Below are 17,689 nucleotides of genomic sequence, written 5' to 3' on the forward strand. Positions count from 1 at the left end.
AAGCGCAGGCAGGCAGTGGTGTGTGTGTGTGTGAGAGAGAGAGAGACTTTGTGCTGTGCAGAGCCAGGGAGGAAGGGGCAGGGTTGATGTCAGGGTTTCCCCCTTCCCCTGCCTTAAGACCGGTTGCTTTAGGCAGCTCTCTGAACTTGGGAGATGCTAACACACACTGTCTGTATCTTCCCCATACACACATGCTCCCTGTCTGTGTCTCTCTCACACTCACATGCTTCAGTTGAAAAGTGGCTGGCAATCTAGTAGGATGAATCATGTTGACACTGTACCTGCCCCATGAGGCATTGCAACCCCTTCCCAAAGCTCCCTGCGGCCAGTTGCATGGTGGGATAGCACCACAGTGCATGGCTCTTTGTCATTGCAAGAGCCGCTAGTGTGCATGCGTACCGGAGACACAGAGCTAGTGTGGACATAGAATCATAGAATATCAGGGTTGGAAGGGACCCCAGAAGGTCATCTAGTCCAACCCCCTGCTCAAAGCAGGACCAATTCCCAGTTAAATCATCCCAGCCAGGGCTTTGTCAAGCCTGACCTTAAAAACCTCTAAGGAAGGAGATTCTACCACCTCCCTAGGTAACGCATTCCAGTGTTTCACCACCCTCTTAGTGAAAAAGTTTTTCCTAATATCCAATCTAAACCTCCCCCACTGCAACTTGAGACCATTACTCCTCATTCTGTCATCTGCTACCATTGAGAACAGTCTAGAGCCATCCTCTTTGGAACCCCCTTTCAGGTAGTTGAAAGCAGCTATCAAATCCCCCCTCATTCTTCTCTTCTGCAGGCTAAACAATCCCAGCTCCCTCAGCCTCTCCTCATAACTCATGTGTTCCAGTCCCCTAATCATTTTTGTTGCCCTTCGCTGGACTCTCTCCAATTTATCCACATCCTTCTTGAAGTGTGGGGCCCAAAACTGGACACAGTACTCCAGATGAGGCCTCACCAATGTCGAATAGAGGGGAACGATCACGTCCCTCGATCTGCTCGCTATGCCCCTACTTATACATCCCAAAATGCCATTGGCCTTCTTGGCAACAAGGGCACACTGCTGACTCATATCCAGCTTCTCGTCCACTGTCACCCCTAGGTCCTTTTCCGCAGAACTGCTGCCTAGCCATTCGGTCCCTAGTCTGTAGCTGTGCATTGGGTTCTTCCGTCCTAAGTGCAGGACCCTGCACTTATCCTTATTGAACCTCATCAGATTTCTTTTGGCCCAATCCTCCAATTTGTCTAGGTCCTTCTGTATCCTATCCCTCCCCTCCAGCGTATCTACCACTCCTCCCAGTTTAGTATCATCCGCAAATTTGCTGAGAGTGCAATCCACACCATCCTCCAGATCATTTATGAAGATATTGAACAAAACCGGCCCCAGGACCGACCCTTGGGGTACTCCACTTGATACCGGCTGCCAACTAGATATGGAGCCATTGATCACTACCCGTTGAGCCCGACAATCTAGCCAGCTTTCTACCCACCTTATAGTGCATTCATCCAGCCCATACTTCCTTAACTTGCTGACAAGAATACTGTGGGAGACCGTGTCAAAAGCTTTGCTAAAGTCAAGAAACAATACATCCACTGCTTTCCCTTCATCCACAGAACCAGTAATCTCATCATAAAAGGCGATTAGATTAGTCAGGCATGACCTTCCCTTGGTGAATCCATGCTGGCTGTTCCTGATCACTTTCCTCTCATGCAAGTGCTTCAGGATTGATTCTTTGAGGACCCGCTCCATGATTTTTCCAGGGACTGAAGTGAGGCTGACTGGCCTGTAGTTCCCAGGATCCTCCTTCTTCCCTTTTTTAAAGATTGGCACTACATTAGCCTTTTTCCAGGCTAATGTAGACATGCAACATAGGTTTTAATTAAATCGCTTTAATAAAGGTGGTATAACTTTTGGTGAAAAAACTTGGCTATGTCTACGCTGCCAATGTGAAGTACGCTCTTTCAGTCTGGGGGTGGCGATGTCAAGGAGCTTGCAGCAATTTTTTGTAGCTTGGGTGGTTACCCTGGTTCAGACTGTGGTGGCTAATAGCTTTTTTTTTAGTCAACTTAGTTGAGCTATCTGCACAGTTCCTGTCACATGACTGGTATATTTCTGACCATCTATAATTAAAATACCAGCTAATCTCCATCCGACTCCCTTATCAGTAATGTCCACTGTGGACTATTATTGCAGTGTGCAGAAATTATAACAGCAACATTACTTTGACCTTCAAGAGTCCTACTTAATGTCTACCCTGTTCTGCGTTCCCTTAATGGCTCTGATTCTGCAAAACACATTGTGCATGGTGCAAATAGATTAAATAATTGGATATTGAGTGAGAGCTTTCATAATAAATGAACTTTTTTAAACCATTCTTTAATTACCATAGTACTTTATTTTTAGCTCCCTTATATTTTTCAGTTTGATAATGATCAAAATTGAGGTGCAAAAGTGCAGTTGGAGTTTTTCTGCCCTAAGTGACATAATAAAGGCTAAGACAAAAATGGTCTGGAGATAAAGTAAAGGGGATGGTTGCATTACAACTCTGCAATAAGAATGCAGTGGATAATTAAAGATCTGTGTCTGGAATAGGATACTTTTGAGTGCTACTGAATATATCTTGAGATTGGTGGTATAGGAGGTGTAAGAAAAAACATGAATATTTCTTGTATAAAATATTAATCTCTATCTGGATGTTGATTATACAATTTTTTTTCGTGCTTAATATGGATAGAACTTGTTAAATCTTGTAATCTAGGCCGTTATGAAAGAAGTATTGCCTCAAAATGTCAAGGCCTGTCGTAACTTAGGGCTGGTCTTTGCTACGGGGAGATCAATGCTGCTGCAATCGATGCAGCCAGGGATCGATTTTTAGCAGGACTAGTTATTCACGTAGCTGGAGTAGCATAGAATAGGTCGATTTACCCCTCTCCGCCTCCTCCTTCTCCTCCTCCCCCACAGTGAAGACAAGCCCTAACACTGTAACCTCTCCAGCAGTGATTCTGGAAGGAGGGAAGAGCCTGTTGTGCTGTGTCAAGCATCTCAATTCAGGGCCTATTCACCCAATGGAGTTTGTGTATATGTGTCCTCAGACCCCACTTTCCCTGTTGCCAGTTAGCAGTTTTATAATGAAGGCGGTATAATTGTTATCTATGCTGATTGCTAAAAGAACCTATAGATTGACAGTGTACATTTAAAGTCAATTACTTCTACCAGAAAAAGTATTCCTTCCTGCAGGTTTTGTGGTCTCTTGTTAATTTTTTAATCTTGATTAACTGTTGGTTTAGTATGTAAACAGGTATCCTTTTGTTAAGGTTCCTTTCCCACTCTGAACTCCAGGGTACAGATGTGGGGACATGCATGAAAAACCCCTTAAACTTATTTTTACCAGCTTAGGTTAAAACTTCCCCAAGGTGCAAACTATTTTACCTTTTGCCCTTGGACTTTATTGCTGCCACCACCAAGCGTCTAACAAATATATAACAGGGAAAGAGCCTGCTTGGAAACGTCCCCCCGCCCCCCCAAATCCTCCCCAAATGCTATACCCCCTTTTCTGGGGAAGGCTTGATAAAAATCCTTACCAATTTGCATAGGTGAACACAGACCCAAACCTTTGGATCTTAAGAACAATGAAAAAGCAATCAGGTTCTTAAAAGAAGAATTTTAATTGAAGAAAAAGTAGAAGAATCACCTCTGTAAAATCAGGATGGTAAATACCTTATAGGGTAATCCGATTAAAAACATAAAGAATCCCTCTAGGCAAAACCTTAAGTTACAAAAAGACACAAACAGGAATATACATTCCATTCAGCACAACTTATTTTATCAGCCATTTAAACAAAACAGAATCTAACTTATATCTAACTAAATTGCTTATTAGCCCTTAACAGGAGCGCGCACACACACACACACACACACACACACACACACACACACACACACACACACACACACACACACACACACACACACACACACACACACACACACACACACACACACACACACACACACACACACACACACACACACACACACACACCTTTGTCCCTGCCAGCTTTGAAAGTATCTTGTCTCCTCATTGGTCATTTTGGTCAGGTGCCAGCGAGGTTACCTTTAGCTTCTTAACTCTTTACAGGTGAAAGGGTTTTTTCCTCTGGCCAGAAGGGATTTAAAGGTGGTTAGCCTTCCCTTTATATTTATGACAGCATTGTAAGAACATAAGAACAGCCATACTGGGTCAGACTGAAGGTCCATCTAGCCCAGTATCCTGTCTTCTGACAATGGCCAATGCCAGGTGCTTCAGAGCAGGTAATCATCAAGTGATCCATGCCCTTGTGAAGTATATAATACTCAATTTGTGTATACCCAGTCAGATAAGCGTCTCCTGCCTGTCTGAAAATAACATGTTTGTCACCTTCTAGTGACCTGTTTAACTTGCAGACTGTAGTAATGTAATTTGTAGCATAGGTACGTAACTCTTTCAGTGTTCTCCCTACATATATTTCACAATGTTTACGGTGACCAGTTGGTATGTGTGTTTTTTTTGTTTTTTTTTCTTTTTTTTTCTTTTACTGGCTCTCAATTTCAACTTGATATTTCGCCCTCTAGTGAAGTATTATGCATATAACTGATCCAGGGAATCCCTGTAAAACACATTGCAGCCTCTGTGACCTCTGCCAGTTGGCATTAGGAGGTTTGTGGGTCACAGCATGATTTCCATATTGGTGACCTTTCCAAAAGCAGCCAAAGAACAATCCCTCCCTTAGGTGATGGAACTACAGGTGTTTGGGGTGCTGCCACACCCTCTGTCTGAAGTGGTTTCCATTACATACAGGGCTTACAGTTTGGTTCAGTGGCTTTCAGCACCCCCACCGTACAAATTGTTCCAGGACCCTGATCCCTCCTAGCCCATGACTAATTCCTGTTTTAATGTTTAATGGTTTTGAGGACCATGTCACTGGTAAGAGAGTACAACTTGATGAAAGGCATGTGGAAGTTTGAAAGCAGGGGGTTAACAAGTATCACTCTCTGTATGTTTATAATCTATATGACTAAATCTCAAATATGCTGTGATTAAAACATCCTATGTACACCTTTGATTTAGCTGCCAAATTAGCAAATTTCTTTTTTAAGATTTTATTTCTAAGAGTTACAACTATGGATACAATACTGTACACATGGCCAGAAGGGAGACTGTAATTTGAGTTTGTATACAGCAGATTTCAAAAGGTGTCTACCTACCTGACTTTCTGCTTTCCCCCACCCTGTGATGAATACACAGTGTGGGAGTCCTTCCTTTTTCCTGTTGACACAGTGACAATTACTGAGAGGTAGAGTTCCTTGACTCTGACGGCATTCTGTGAAGGTGTAGAACATTAAATCTTTAGCTGTGTGGATTTGACTGTGAAAGGATTCAGACACATTTCGAGGACCCTTGCAACTGATTTTCAAATCTGGATTAAATTAGCAACAGAAACTATGGCAGCACCTTCTGTACTTCTCTTAATGGACAGGTTTGTATACAAGATTTTTTTGTTTTGTTTTTTAATTAGAAAGATACTATTTGCTTAAGGTAGCAGTTCAACTTCAGTAATATATTTTTTAATGATTTTTAAACTCTGTAAATAAGACATCAGAGTGTGAAAATACCTGAATGGACAATACAAAGCTAATGGAATGGCTATATAACCTATCCAACTAAGAGTGGCAGCTGAAGTTTTCTTCTGGGGATTCCCTGGCTTTTTGGGAAGGTTGAAAGCAGCAGACAATGCTCTTCTGTATGTGGTATGAGTTTAAAAAAAACATGTGAACTTGGAAAAGCTTTGAGAGAGTGCCAGTGGAATTTATTTATTAGGTATTCTTGGTATTGAATGATACTAGAAGACTTCCAGATAGCTGTGGGAGGGCACAATACTGCATGTGTCTTGGTATTGCCAGGTGTATGAAAAACATTTTTCAGTGTGCACTATAAAATCTTAATGAATGCTTAATGAATGCTGAATGTTCTTAAATTTTATCAAAAAACAATTTTCTTAACCAAACTGAGGTTAGCTATAAGTACATTATTCCTGATGAATTGCATTCACTTTGAACATAGTGAAGACGCTAAAGGTATCTAATGTAACTATCCTTTACTACCATGTCCCTCCCTCCTCTTTTCTCCATAATGTATTGATAAATCTAAATTGAACACTGCTTTCGGAAAGCACTAGCAGCTAAACCAGTTGTACACAAGTAAAAGATCAGTCATCTTAAAAGCTCACTCTTGAGTGAGAACTTACATTCTCTCCAGGTTGAGAATTTTTCTTCTCACAAATTAATTGAAAATACTTCTGCAATAACAAGGCAAAACACGTTTTATGTGCCACACTTCATTTTACAGGGGACTTTGCAGAAAGACTCATTTTCCATTTTCAGTGTGATGTCATCTTTGTCCGTACTCTTTTAAACTTTTTTATAACTTGCTGCTGCAGTTTAGTGTTATGTTTCACATTTTTAGTAGGGGTGCAAATTAAACCCATGACACACTAATTTCTCTGTACTAATGATACAACGGACATGATGCATCATGTCAGGTATTGCTGTTAAACTCCATACTGTGAATCAACCTGACATACTGTAAAGGCTGTGAAGGAGACATTGGAGTAGAAGGAGATGACACCATGGCATATGAATTTTCTGATGCCTCAACCCTTTTCTTAAACGTAAGGTATCAAATCAATTTCTTGTGATTTAAAACTACTGTGAAATTTGAGGTTAGAAAACTTGATTTTTAAAATAAGTCTAGGTTCTGCCCCCTTCCCACCAAAAGTGTGTGTGTGAGAGAGAGACTGTAAAATCATAGTACAGTTATTTTTGTTTAATCTGTAACTCTTTACCAGGCATGGCTGACCCTTTCACTGATTTATCCTTTGGACTGAAACTTTTCATGCATGAACTTGGCTCAGAAGTGAGGCTGCTCAATTTAGCTTTCTAAAAACTCCTCAGAGTTGCTCAAATCCGGAAAGCCTGTTTCTCTCTAACAATTAATGTTTGGGGGCTTTTTGCTCTGGTAACTCAAACTTAAAGCAAAGCCTTTGATTATGAATTACTGAGTTGTACAACAGAAGAAGACGTAATGATTCCTTCTTCAGAGACTTGCAGCGCTCCGCCTGCGCTAGGAGAGTCGAATGGAGACTTTTAGTTTTTACAGCAGTATAGTGTCGGGCATAGTTCAAGTGGTTGGATCTAGCACTGGAAATGGGAGAAAATCACATTCCCTAATCATGTTGGATCCTTGGACTCTGTAGGATTTGGGAACAATAGTAAAATAGTTTGGTCTTGTCCATATAGCAAGGACAGAACAGTATTTTAAGTGCTGGGACCTAGTGTTGCAACCAAATGCCACGTTGCAGCAATTTTTCTAGCGTAGGTGGTACTAGAATTAAACCTGACACAAAGCTTGATGATTAGACGATAGTTCCAGATGAAAAGTATTGCAACATTTTTTTTTTTGCAGATTTTTCTTTTACACTTTTCTCTTGCTGGGTAGATAGGACCTAAGTGTGGTTAAACCATGTCACAGCCTTGGATAGACCAAGGCTTTAGGATACTACAGGATCACAGTTACAGGAAGGTTAGGTTGTGACTAATATTACAAAATTATCTAATTTCGGCCAGTCTGTGCTGGCTTAGGAATCTGGTGCGTTTTTTTTGTTTTTGGTTTTTTTTTTTGGATTCTGACATTTTGTGTTCCGGAATGTACACTTTCATTGTGAGGAAAAGTCACTTGCCTTTGTGGCTGTGAAGCCCTAGACATACGTGAACAGAGGATAAACCAATGCCATGTTGTCTGCGGACATCTAGAAACAATAGCTCTGAGCAAAGTTTAACTGCCTTTGTTCGTTGCAATGCATGTTGACTCTGAATCTTAATGACCTAAATGTCAACAATTATTTTAGTGCTGATTAAATGAGTGATGGTCTTATGAAGGGCTGTACAGCCTGCTGCATGTGGAGTCTTGTTTTGGAATCTCAACATAGAACTTAAAATGGGAGGGCTTAGAATGTGGGAGAAGTTTGATAAAATACTATTTTTTTTAATCTCCCCCCATTCTACCCAAGACAAGATGGAGCCATGTCTTCACTATGTCAAATGACAGCCGCATTGAACTGAAGAAGAGCTCTGGGTAAGCTTCTCTTTCCAACAGAAGTTGGTCCAATAAGATATTACCTTGTCTATTTTGTGTCTCGAACTGCATTGTAGTCAGAGGAGTGGGTGCACTGGGAGTAGGGGGCACCCAACAAGATTTGGAGGCCAACAAGGTACCAGTATTTGGATGTGACAGAAACCGCAAAGACAACCAGCACCTTAAATTAAGCAAATTGCTTGGATTTATCTGTTTTTTTTCAGCTTCCTTTCCAGTTAACTAACTGAGCATGGGTCCTTGACATAGCACAGGCAGAGGAAGATATGGCCACTGCCCCAAGACTTTACAGTGGAAGTCATACAGACAAAATTTCAATTAACCGATTCAGTTAGGTTTGAAACGGGTAGCCGCATTAGTCTGTATCAGCAAAAACAATGAGCAAGTCCTTGTGGCACCTTAGAGTTGGGCATAAGCTTTTGTGGGCTATAACCCACTTCATCAGATGCATGGAGTAAAAAATACAGTAAGCAGGTATAAATATACAGCACATGAAAAGATGGGAGTTGCCTTACCAAGTGGGGGTCAGTGCTAACCATGCTATATATCCAGTTCAGTTAGGGTGGATGTGGCCCATTCACAACAATTTACACAATGGACCTTGTATTAGTGTTTAGTTGCAGTTAGCTGACAAAGTGCTGAATAATGATTTCTTTGCCTGTGGCTAGTACTAAATCATTTTCAGGTCTTAGCTATGTGCCCCATGCTGGCCCTGTGTTTAGACATGGTTAAATTTCATAGTGTGGACCAGAGCTGGCTTTTTTCTCCAAAAACATGGTGGTCATAATAACAATACCCAGTTCTCATATACCACTTTTTATCCGTACACTTCAAAGTGCTTTACAAGGGAGTTCAGTATATTATCCCAGTTTACAGATCGGGAAACTGAGGCACAGGGAGGGAAGTGACTTGCCCACAGTTACCCAGCAAACCCTGGAATAGAACCCAGGTCTCCTGATTCTCAGTCCAGTATCGTGTCCACTGGGCCAGGCAGACCTCACTATGAGAGTTGAAGAATATAGTTTTTGGACATAAATTGTACCTTAATTTGTATTGCACAATTACATATATGAACTACAGTGATAAGTTAATGAGAAATGCCTGGGTAGAATTGTTCCTTACATTTGAAGGATCTCATGAGACATAAGCAATCAGTGTGTAACAAACTGTGTTGCAAAAGATGGTTCAGTCTATGAAATAGAATAGCAAATGCTGCAGGATAAATAAATAAATCCGCAACAAAAACAAACCTGAAAGAGAACTATCCTCTTACTTCTAGACTTGAAAATCACAATAACATGGAAACTAGATTTCCTGTTTCTTATACCTTGTAATTCCTGTTTGCCTGCTTCTGTGTATACTTAAAGGAAAATGCTGCTACTGTACGTAGCTCCCTTTAGTAGTAATGTTCGTTTATTTTTGGTGGTGGACTAGCGGTGAGTTGTGAAAGACTCTATTAATACTTTTGTGTAAATTGAAATAGGAAGAACATGTGATTGCTAGGTTGGATTCAAGAGAAATGTGTGGAATTGGCCTTTCTGTGTACACTTCAATTCTTTGTGCAAATACCTAGCAGAGAATAGAACTAATACTTTATTTGTACATTTATTGTCCTAGCTTATCTTTTTGCTCTCAGCATAAGAATAGATTGTAGTTCTGCATCTCACTAGGAAGGAGAAATATCATAGCAAGTACTAGTACCCTCCAGTGGGGGGTGAGAGGGGAAGGGGGGTGGGAATCACATGACTACCATCTTTGTGAAAAGGATTCCACGGCCCTGGAAGCATTTCATTTGCAAAGTAGTGAATTTGAGCTTGGACATACTTACGATGGAATGTACCTCAACTCAGAGGTACACTCACCTCTAGGCTTCATAGCATATTAGATTCTTGTCATTTGTGGAGGTGGCCAGAAAGGATGCCAGTCAGTGTCAATTATGGTTGCTTTTTGTAATATAATATACTTGTCCAATGACAAACGGGTGGACCGTACAAAGGTCTGTTCATCCAGGTCGTCCAGTCTGCCTTCTTGAAGCAATGGAGCTTTGTTCCCTACAATACCTATTCTAGTGTTCATTCTAGTCTAATTCTACAAGTAACGAGTGATATTTTGTTTTGGGGGAATATGCAAGACTTTCACAACCGAATACAACTTGATATCAGGAACACTTTATGATGTGAATAGCCTAAATGTTTTATTAGCTTCAATTTACATACTCTTATACCTCTTGTTTGCTATTTTAAATTCTTCTAATTCCACAGCATTTATACCTTTCAGATATTTGTGGACTGTCCCGAGTTTTCTCTTAACCATGCTATATATTCAGCTCTTTTTGGTCTTCCTGTATATGTCATGAGCTCATTGATATCTAAGACTTTTTTGTTTTGGAATTGGCTGAGGGAATGAAGATAGTTTGTGGTTAAAAATCCTAGCCCAGGGCCAGATTTACATCTTGGGCGTTTCCAGGCACAGGGACTCAGAGCCTCCCCTGCCACCTGCAGCGGCCAGGAGCTGTGGCCACTTGTGGTGGCTCAGAGCCCCCCACCCCGCTTGCAGCACTGGTACCCTGCCACTTTTAACTTTTAGGTGCCTCCCTGCCCATAGAGCCCCACTGCCCAGCACCCCAACACACACAGACCTCTCCCACTGCCCAGAGCGGCCCCCCCCACCACAAACCCCTTCAGAGACCCACTCTCCCAAGCCCTGCCCCACAGCTGCACTCCCTGTTGGGAGGTGACTCTGTCAAACAGGCTGAGTGAGGAGTGCTCCAGCAGGGCTGCTTGGGGCTATCTCCCCCCTCTGCTGGCCCTGGCCCAGCCCCTGCTAGGACCCGGGAGCGGCAACATTTGAATTTTTAGGCACCCCTAAAATATCCACACCCATAGGTACTGTGCCTAATGAAAACTCCGCCCTGCCCATGGCTCCAGATCTGATGATGACTATAAAGAAAATCTTTTGCTCTACCAAAAGTTTTGGCTATGCTTGATCAGAGTGTACAGAGTGTTTCCTACGGTAGCAGGTTAGGTTTGCCATTGTATTATCATCACACCATTCTTCCCTAGAATCATAGAAGATTAGAGTTGAAAGAGACCTCAGGAGGTCATCTAGTTCAACTCCCTGCTCAAAGCAGGACCAACCGCAACTAAATCATCCCAGCCAGGGCTTTGTCAAGCCAGGCCTTAAAAACCTCTAAGGATGGAAATTCCACCACCTCCCTAGGTAACCCATTCCAGTGCTTCACCACCCTGCTAGTGAAATAGTTTTTTCCTAATATCCACACTGCCTATTTCTGGATCTCCCCCACTGCAACTTGAGACCATTGCTCCTTGTGCTGTCATCTGCTACCACTGAGAACAGCCGAGCTCCATCCTCTTCAGGTAGTTGAAGGCTGCTGTCAAATCCTCCCTCACTCTTCTCTTCTGCAGACTAAATAATCCCAGTTCCCTCAGCCTCTCCTCATAAGTCATGTGCCCCAGTACCCTAATAATTTTCGTTACCCTCTGCTGGATTATCTCCAGTTTGTTCACGTCCTTTCTGTAGCAGGGGCCCCAAAACTGGATGCAATACTCCAGGTGTGGCCTCACCAGTGCCGAATAGAGGGGAATAAAATTGCTTCCTTCAGTCTGCTGACAATGCTTCTACTAATGCAGCCCAATATGCCATTAGCCTTCTTGGCAACAAGGGCACACTGACTTGTATCCAGCTTCTCGTCCATTGTAAACCCCAGGTCCTTTTCTGCAGAACTGCCGCTTAGCCAGTCAGTCCCCAGCCTGTAGCAGTGCATGGGATTCTTCTGTTCTAAGTGCAGGACTTTGCACTTGTCCTTGTTGAATCTCCTCAGATTTCTTTTGGCCCAATCCTCCAATTTGTCTAGGTCACTCTGGACCCTGTTCAGACTCTCCAGCATATCTCCGTCTCCCGCCAGCTTAGTGTCCTCTGCAAACTTGCTGAGGGTGTAATCCATTCAGTCATCCATATAGTTAATGAAGATGTTGAACAAAACCGACTCCTTGGGCACTCTCCACTTGATACCGGCTGCCAACTAGACATTGAGCCAGGTGATATTTCTGTAAATAATAGGAGTGACAAAGGTATGGATGATTGATATCTGAACATTGATAGAGATGGTAATATCTGAACACTTAAAAGGGAGGGTTGATCATTTGAGGGATGATGAGACTAAGCCCCATTGATGATGATACGGTTACCAATGTTGCTGTTTTACTGTCAGGTGCAATACAACCTTCCGCCTTCGTGATGACTTCACAATTAGGTGAGGTTTGAGGGATCTGAGCTAGGTTGGCAGACCTGATTGTGGATGAATGGGCGTGTAGACAGGGTGGGGAAATGGGGGGAGGGTGAATTGGGGATTAACACTTTCTCCCCTCCAACCACTTACTGTAAAATGTCTTTACGGTCTGAAAGTAAACAGGTAGTGGAAGAAGAGAGAGTGGACACTAGGTTTCTCCCTTTTCCTAGTCAGTTTCCATAATCTCTCACCAAAACATTCCCCTTTCCCTCATTGTCTTCATATTTTCAATATGGAAAAACTGGCCAGCTTGTGCGTGTAGGAGGTGGGGCCACATCTCCTACTTTGAACACCAACTGCTTCTGACTAGTAGTGATTTCCATACTCCTTAATTAACTTCTTGATCTTATCTGTATCTTAATCTGATAACCAAAGAGGACCTTCAAGTTAACTATACTCTTGAGGGTATTGAGGCATGTAATCCATTCTTGTAAATAAGATTTTTGTGTTTGAGGTAGGTGTTCCTAAACCAGTAAAAATAGCTCAATTACAATACATACCCACACACATTGTGATGACATTAATTTGGGGGAAGGCACAAATGAAGGCCTAATAATCAGTTCTGGAATATGTGGTTCAGTGTTGCCTGTAATGGGTGCATATGTGCTCAGCAGAAACAAGGCATTGGGATAGTTTGCCAGTTTTTGATGGCAGGTTAATATAAAACATTGTAAACTACTAAGAACTGTTTACTTAGCTGTGAACATGTACTGGTCTAAATTGTATAGCCTTTGCTAAAGGAATAGTTTGTGATATGTAATAGTACATGTCATAAATGTAAAGGGAAGGCTAACCACCTTTAAATCCCTCCTGGCCAGAGGAAAAAACCCTTTCATCTGTAAAGGGTTAAGACGCTAAAGATAACCCCGCTGGCACCTGACCAAGATGACCGATGAGGAGACAAGATACTTTCAAAGCTGGTTTTACAGAGGTGATTCTTTTACTTTTTCTTCAATTAAAATTCTTCTTTTAAAAACCTGATGGCTTTTTCATTGTTCTTAAGATCCAAGGGTTTAGGTCTGTGTTCACCTGTGCAAATTGGTGAGGATTTTTATCAAGCCTTCCCCAGGAAAGGGGGTGTAAGGTTTGGGAGGATTCTGGGGGAGAGAGACGTTTCCAAGCAGGCTCTTTCCCTGTTATATGTATGTTAGATGTTTTGTGGTGGCAGCAATAAAGTCCAAGGGAAAAAGTTTTAACCTAAGCTGGTAAAAATAAGCTTTTCATGCAGGTCCCCACATCTATACCCTAGAGTTCAGAGTGGGGAAGGAACCTTGACATGGTGGCAGAGCAGTGGGATTAACTTGAAATCATTTTGAGGTCAGTTTGAGATTTTTTTGAACCAGAAGCACAGATTTTTTTTTTCAAAGGAAATATTTTTTTTTCCTTTGGGCTGCTGGAAAGCAGGTTTTAAGCTGAAAGCAGTTAGGTTTTTTTGTCTCTGCTTGGGGGCCAGAGCAGAAACAAAAGGTAATTGTCTTTTGTGAGCTGGAGTTTTCTCTACCTGAAGGCAGGGTAGTTAACCTCCTGCAGGGAAATCCACAAGTCTTCACAGACCTGAAGTTGTGTTTTACACAAGAGTATCTAGAGGGGTTTTCTGTCTATTTGCCTGGAGAGAAAGGTGTTTTTTTTTTTATTTTTTTAAAGGATTTTCCTGTAGGCTGACAGTCACTATCAGAGAACATAGGTATCCAGTTACAGCACAACCTATATATAATATATTTTTGACAAACCAAGTTTTTTTTATTTCTAACTCTCGGGTGTAAAGTTAGTTAAAAACTAAGACAAACATGACAGAAACCAAGGAAACAGCCCAAGAGGCTGCCCACAGGAGAGCTATGGAGGCAAGGGAAAAAGAAATGGAGAAGGAAAAAAGAAAGGAAGCATGCTGTGGCGGAGAAGGAAAATGAGAGGAAGCATGCACTGGAGATGGAGAAGGCAAAGGCTGAGCGGAATCTGCTGGATAACCCTAACCATCCTTCCCCAACAATCCACAAATGGGAGCGACTATGTCCACAGTATGATGAATCCAGTGATATTGCTGAATATTTTCTCACCTTGGAGAGACTGTGCACTCTCCATAAGATTCCTGAAGCTCACAAGATGACCACATTGGTCACAAAATTAACTGGAAGAGCTCTGGACATACTCAATAAGATGCCTATTGATGAGGCTTCTGGCTATAATAAGTTCAAAGATTTGGTTTTAAAGCAATTTCAAATTACATCTGAAACGTACAGAGTAAAATTCTGAACCCTTAAGAGAGGGCCTGGACTAAGTAATGTGGTTCATCTAAACCAGATGAAGAATGTTAGATATTACAAGGAAGGGGTGTCACTAGCTTTGACAGAATGTGTGATTTGATAGCTCAGGAGCAATTTCTGAATATGTCCAAGGAGGAAATAAAACAGTGTTTATGGGATAAAGAAATGGACTTGGCAGAAAGTCTTGATTCTTGTGCCGATCGATACGAGTAGTCCCAGACCGCCAGAGAGGCGGGGCAAGCAGGAACAAAACGGGTGGAGGGAGGAGAGAGGAACAACCCTGGTCGCAGTTGGAGCACATACTAGAAGGGACACCCTCAGACCACACCCTACTACTGTGGGCAGCCCAAGGCCCCAACTACACACCAAGAAGTTCTCCAAACACCTTATCTTCCTGCCACACCGTTCTCCAGCAACCCACCTCGCCCCAGTGACTCATCAGCTGGACGATGTTTTAAATGTAACAAGCTGGGGCATGTAAAGGCCAACTGCTCCAAGAACCCCAACAGATTACAGTTCATTGCCTCTGTATCACACCGGAGGTCCTCAGGCCCAGATACCTCCCAGATACCCTCGGAGCGGAGGGAAACTGTGAGTGTGGGCAGGAAGAAGGTCACCGCATGGAGGGACACCAGAGCATACGTGTCGGCTATCCATGCTTCCTCAGTGGACCCCAATTTAATAGACCCCGAGATCCAAGTGACAATTCAACCCTTCAAGTCCAACTCTTTCAATTTGCCTACAGCCAAGTTGCCTGTCCAGTACAAGGGCTGGTCAGGAATGTGGACTTTTGCAGTATATGATGATTATCCCATCCCCATGCTGTTGGGGGACGACTTGGCCAATCATGTGAAGCTAGCCAAGCGGGTGGGAATGGTCACCCGCAGCCAGGCTAAGCAAGCCGTCCCACCTAGCTCTGTTCTGGAAACTTCTACCAGGATCCGGTCAGAGGTGACTGACCCGGACCCCATGCCAACATCTACAACAGCAGTAGTGGATCCAGTCCCAGAGACCCAGACAGAGCCAGTCCCGGAACCGGCAGCAGCCAATAACCCTACACAAGAGGCTCAGCCAGATCCTGAACCCCAACATAATGCACCTGCAGAGAGCTGTTCACAGTCAACGGAAACAACCCCATCCCCTACATCGCTTCCAAAGGGACCACGCCTAGGTCCACAATCCAATGAGGAACTGATGTCTCTAGCATCGAGGGAACAGTTCCAGACTGAACAGGAAGCAGATGAAAGCCTCCAGAGAGCTTGGACAGTGGCTGGAGCAACCCACCGCCTCTCAGCTCTTCTAATTGATCCCAGTTTGTTGTAGAAAGAGGACTTTTATACAAGAAAACTCTTTCTGGTGGACACCAGGAAGACTGGCATCCTCAGAGACAGTTGGTAGTTCCAACTAAGTACCAGGTCAAGCTCTTGAGCTTAGCCCATGATCACCCTAGTGGCCATGCTGGGGTGAACAGGACCAAAGACCATATGGGGGGGGTCATTCCACTGGGAGGGAATGGGCAAGGATGTTTCTACCTATGTCCGGTCTTGTGAGGTATGCCAAAGAGTGGGAAAACCCCAAGACTAGGTCAAAGCCTCTCTCCAGCCACTCCCCATCATGGAAGTTCCATTTCAGCAAGTAGCTGTGGATATTCTGGGTCCTTTTCCAAAAAAGACACCCGGAGAAAAGCAGTACATACTGACTTTCATGGATTTTGCCACCCGATGGCCAGAAGCAGTAGCTCTAAGCAACACCAGGGCTAAAAGTGTGTGCCAGGCACTAGCAAACTTTTTGCCAGGGTAGGTTGGCCCTCCGACATCCTCACAGATGCAGGAACTAATTTCCTGGCAGGAACTATGGAAAACCTTTGGGAAGCTCATGGGGTGAATCACTTGGTTGCCACCCCTTACCATCATCAAACAAATGGCCTGGTGGAGAAATTTAATGGGACTTTGGGGGCCATGATACGTAAATTCGTAAATGAGCACTCCAATGATTGGGACCTAGTGTTGCAGCAGTTGCTCTTTGCCTACAGAGCTGTACCACATCCCAGTTTAGGGTTTTCACCATTTTGAACTTGTATGTGGTCACGAGGTTAAGGGGCCATTACAGTTGGTGAAGCAGCAACGGGAGGGGTTTACACCTTTTCCAGGAACTAACATTCTGGACTTTGTAACCAACCTACAAAACACCCTCCAAACCTCTTTAGCCCTTGCTAAAGAAAACCTAAAGGATGCTCAAAAAGAGCAAAAAGCCTGGTATGATAAACATGCCAGAGAGTGTTCCTTCAAAGTAGGGGACCAGGTCATGGTCTTAAAGACACTCCTCCAGGCCCATAAAATGGAAGTTTCATGGGAAGGGCCATTCACGGTCCAGGAGCTCCTAGGAGCTGTTAATTATCTCCTAGCATTCCCCACCTCCAACCAAAAGCCTAAGGTGTACCATATTAATTCTCTAAAGCCCTTTTATTCCAGAGAATTAAAGGTTGTCAGTTTACAGCCCAGGGAGGAGATGATGCTGAGTGGCATGAAGGTGTCTACTACGAAGGGAAAAGTGCTGGTGACATTGAAGAGGTGAACCTCTCCATGACCCTTGGGCATGTGCAGCAACAACAGATCAATGAACTGTGCGCTAGCTACGCGTCGATGTTCTCAGCCACCCCAGGACTGACTGAACGGGCATACCACTCCATTAACACCAGTAATGCTCACCCGATTAAAGTCCAACCTTACCGGCAGTCTCCTCAAGCTAAAACTGCTATAGAACAGGAGATCCAGGATATGCTACAGATGCGGGTAATCCTCCCCCTGGCAGTGCATGGGCATCTCCAGTGGTTCTAGTTCCCAAACCAGATAGGGAGATACGATTTTGCATGGACTACCGTAAGCTAAATGCTGTAACTCGCCCAGACAACTATCCAATGCCACACAGATGAACTA

General features: G+C 43.2%; 1 protein-coding gene across 6 annotated transcripts in view; it reads left to right on the forward strand.

Annotated features, from left to right (window-relative positions):
* TBC1D14 (TBC1 domain family member 14) overlaps positions 1–17,689 on the forward strand; it is a 122,496-nt gene that overhangs the window by 27,010 nt on the left and 77,797 nt on the right. Inside the window, exon 1 of one of the 6 annotated variants that reach the window (XM_048848949.2) lies at positions 5,355–5,511. The exons of 4 other annotated variants lie outside the window; for them this stretch is intronic. In XM_048848949.2, the coding sequence (XP_048704906.1) occupies positions 5,477–5,511 (35 nt within the window). In that variant the 5' untranslated portion in view covers positions 5,355–5,476. Of the gene's footprint in view, positions 1–5,354; positions 5,512–8,108; positions 8,166–17,689 lie in introns of those variants that run through there. One more of the 6 variants, XM_048848947.2, reaches the window with a different exon arrangement.

The sequence above is a fragment of the Caretta caretta genome, chromosome 4 (genome assembly GCF_965140235.1).
Source record: "Caretta caretta isolate rCarCar2 chromosome 4, rCarCar1.hap1, whole genome shotgun sequence".
Lineage (NCBI taxonomy): Eukaryota > Metazoa > Chordata > Testudines > Cheloniidae > Caretta > Caretta caretta.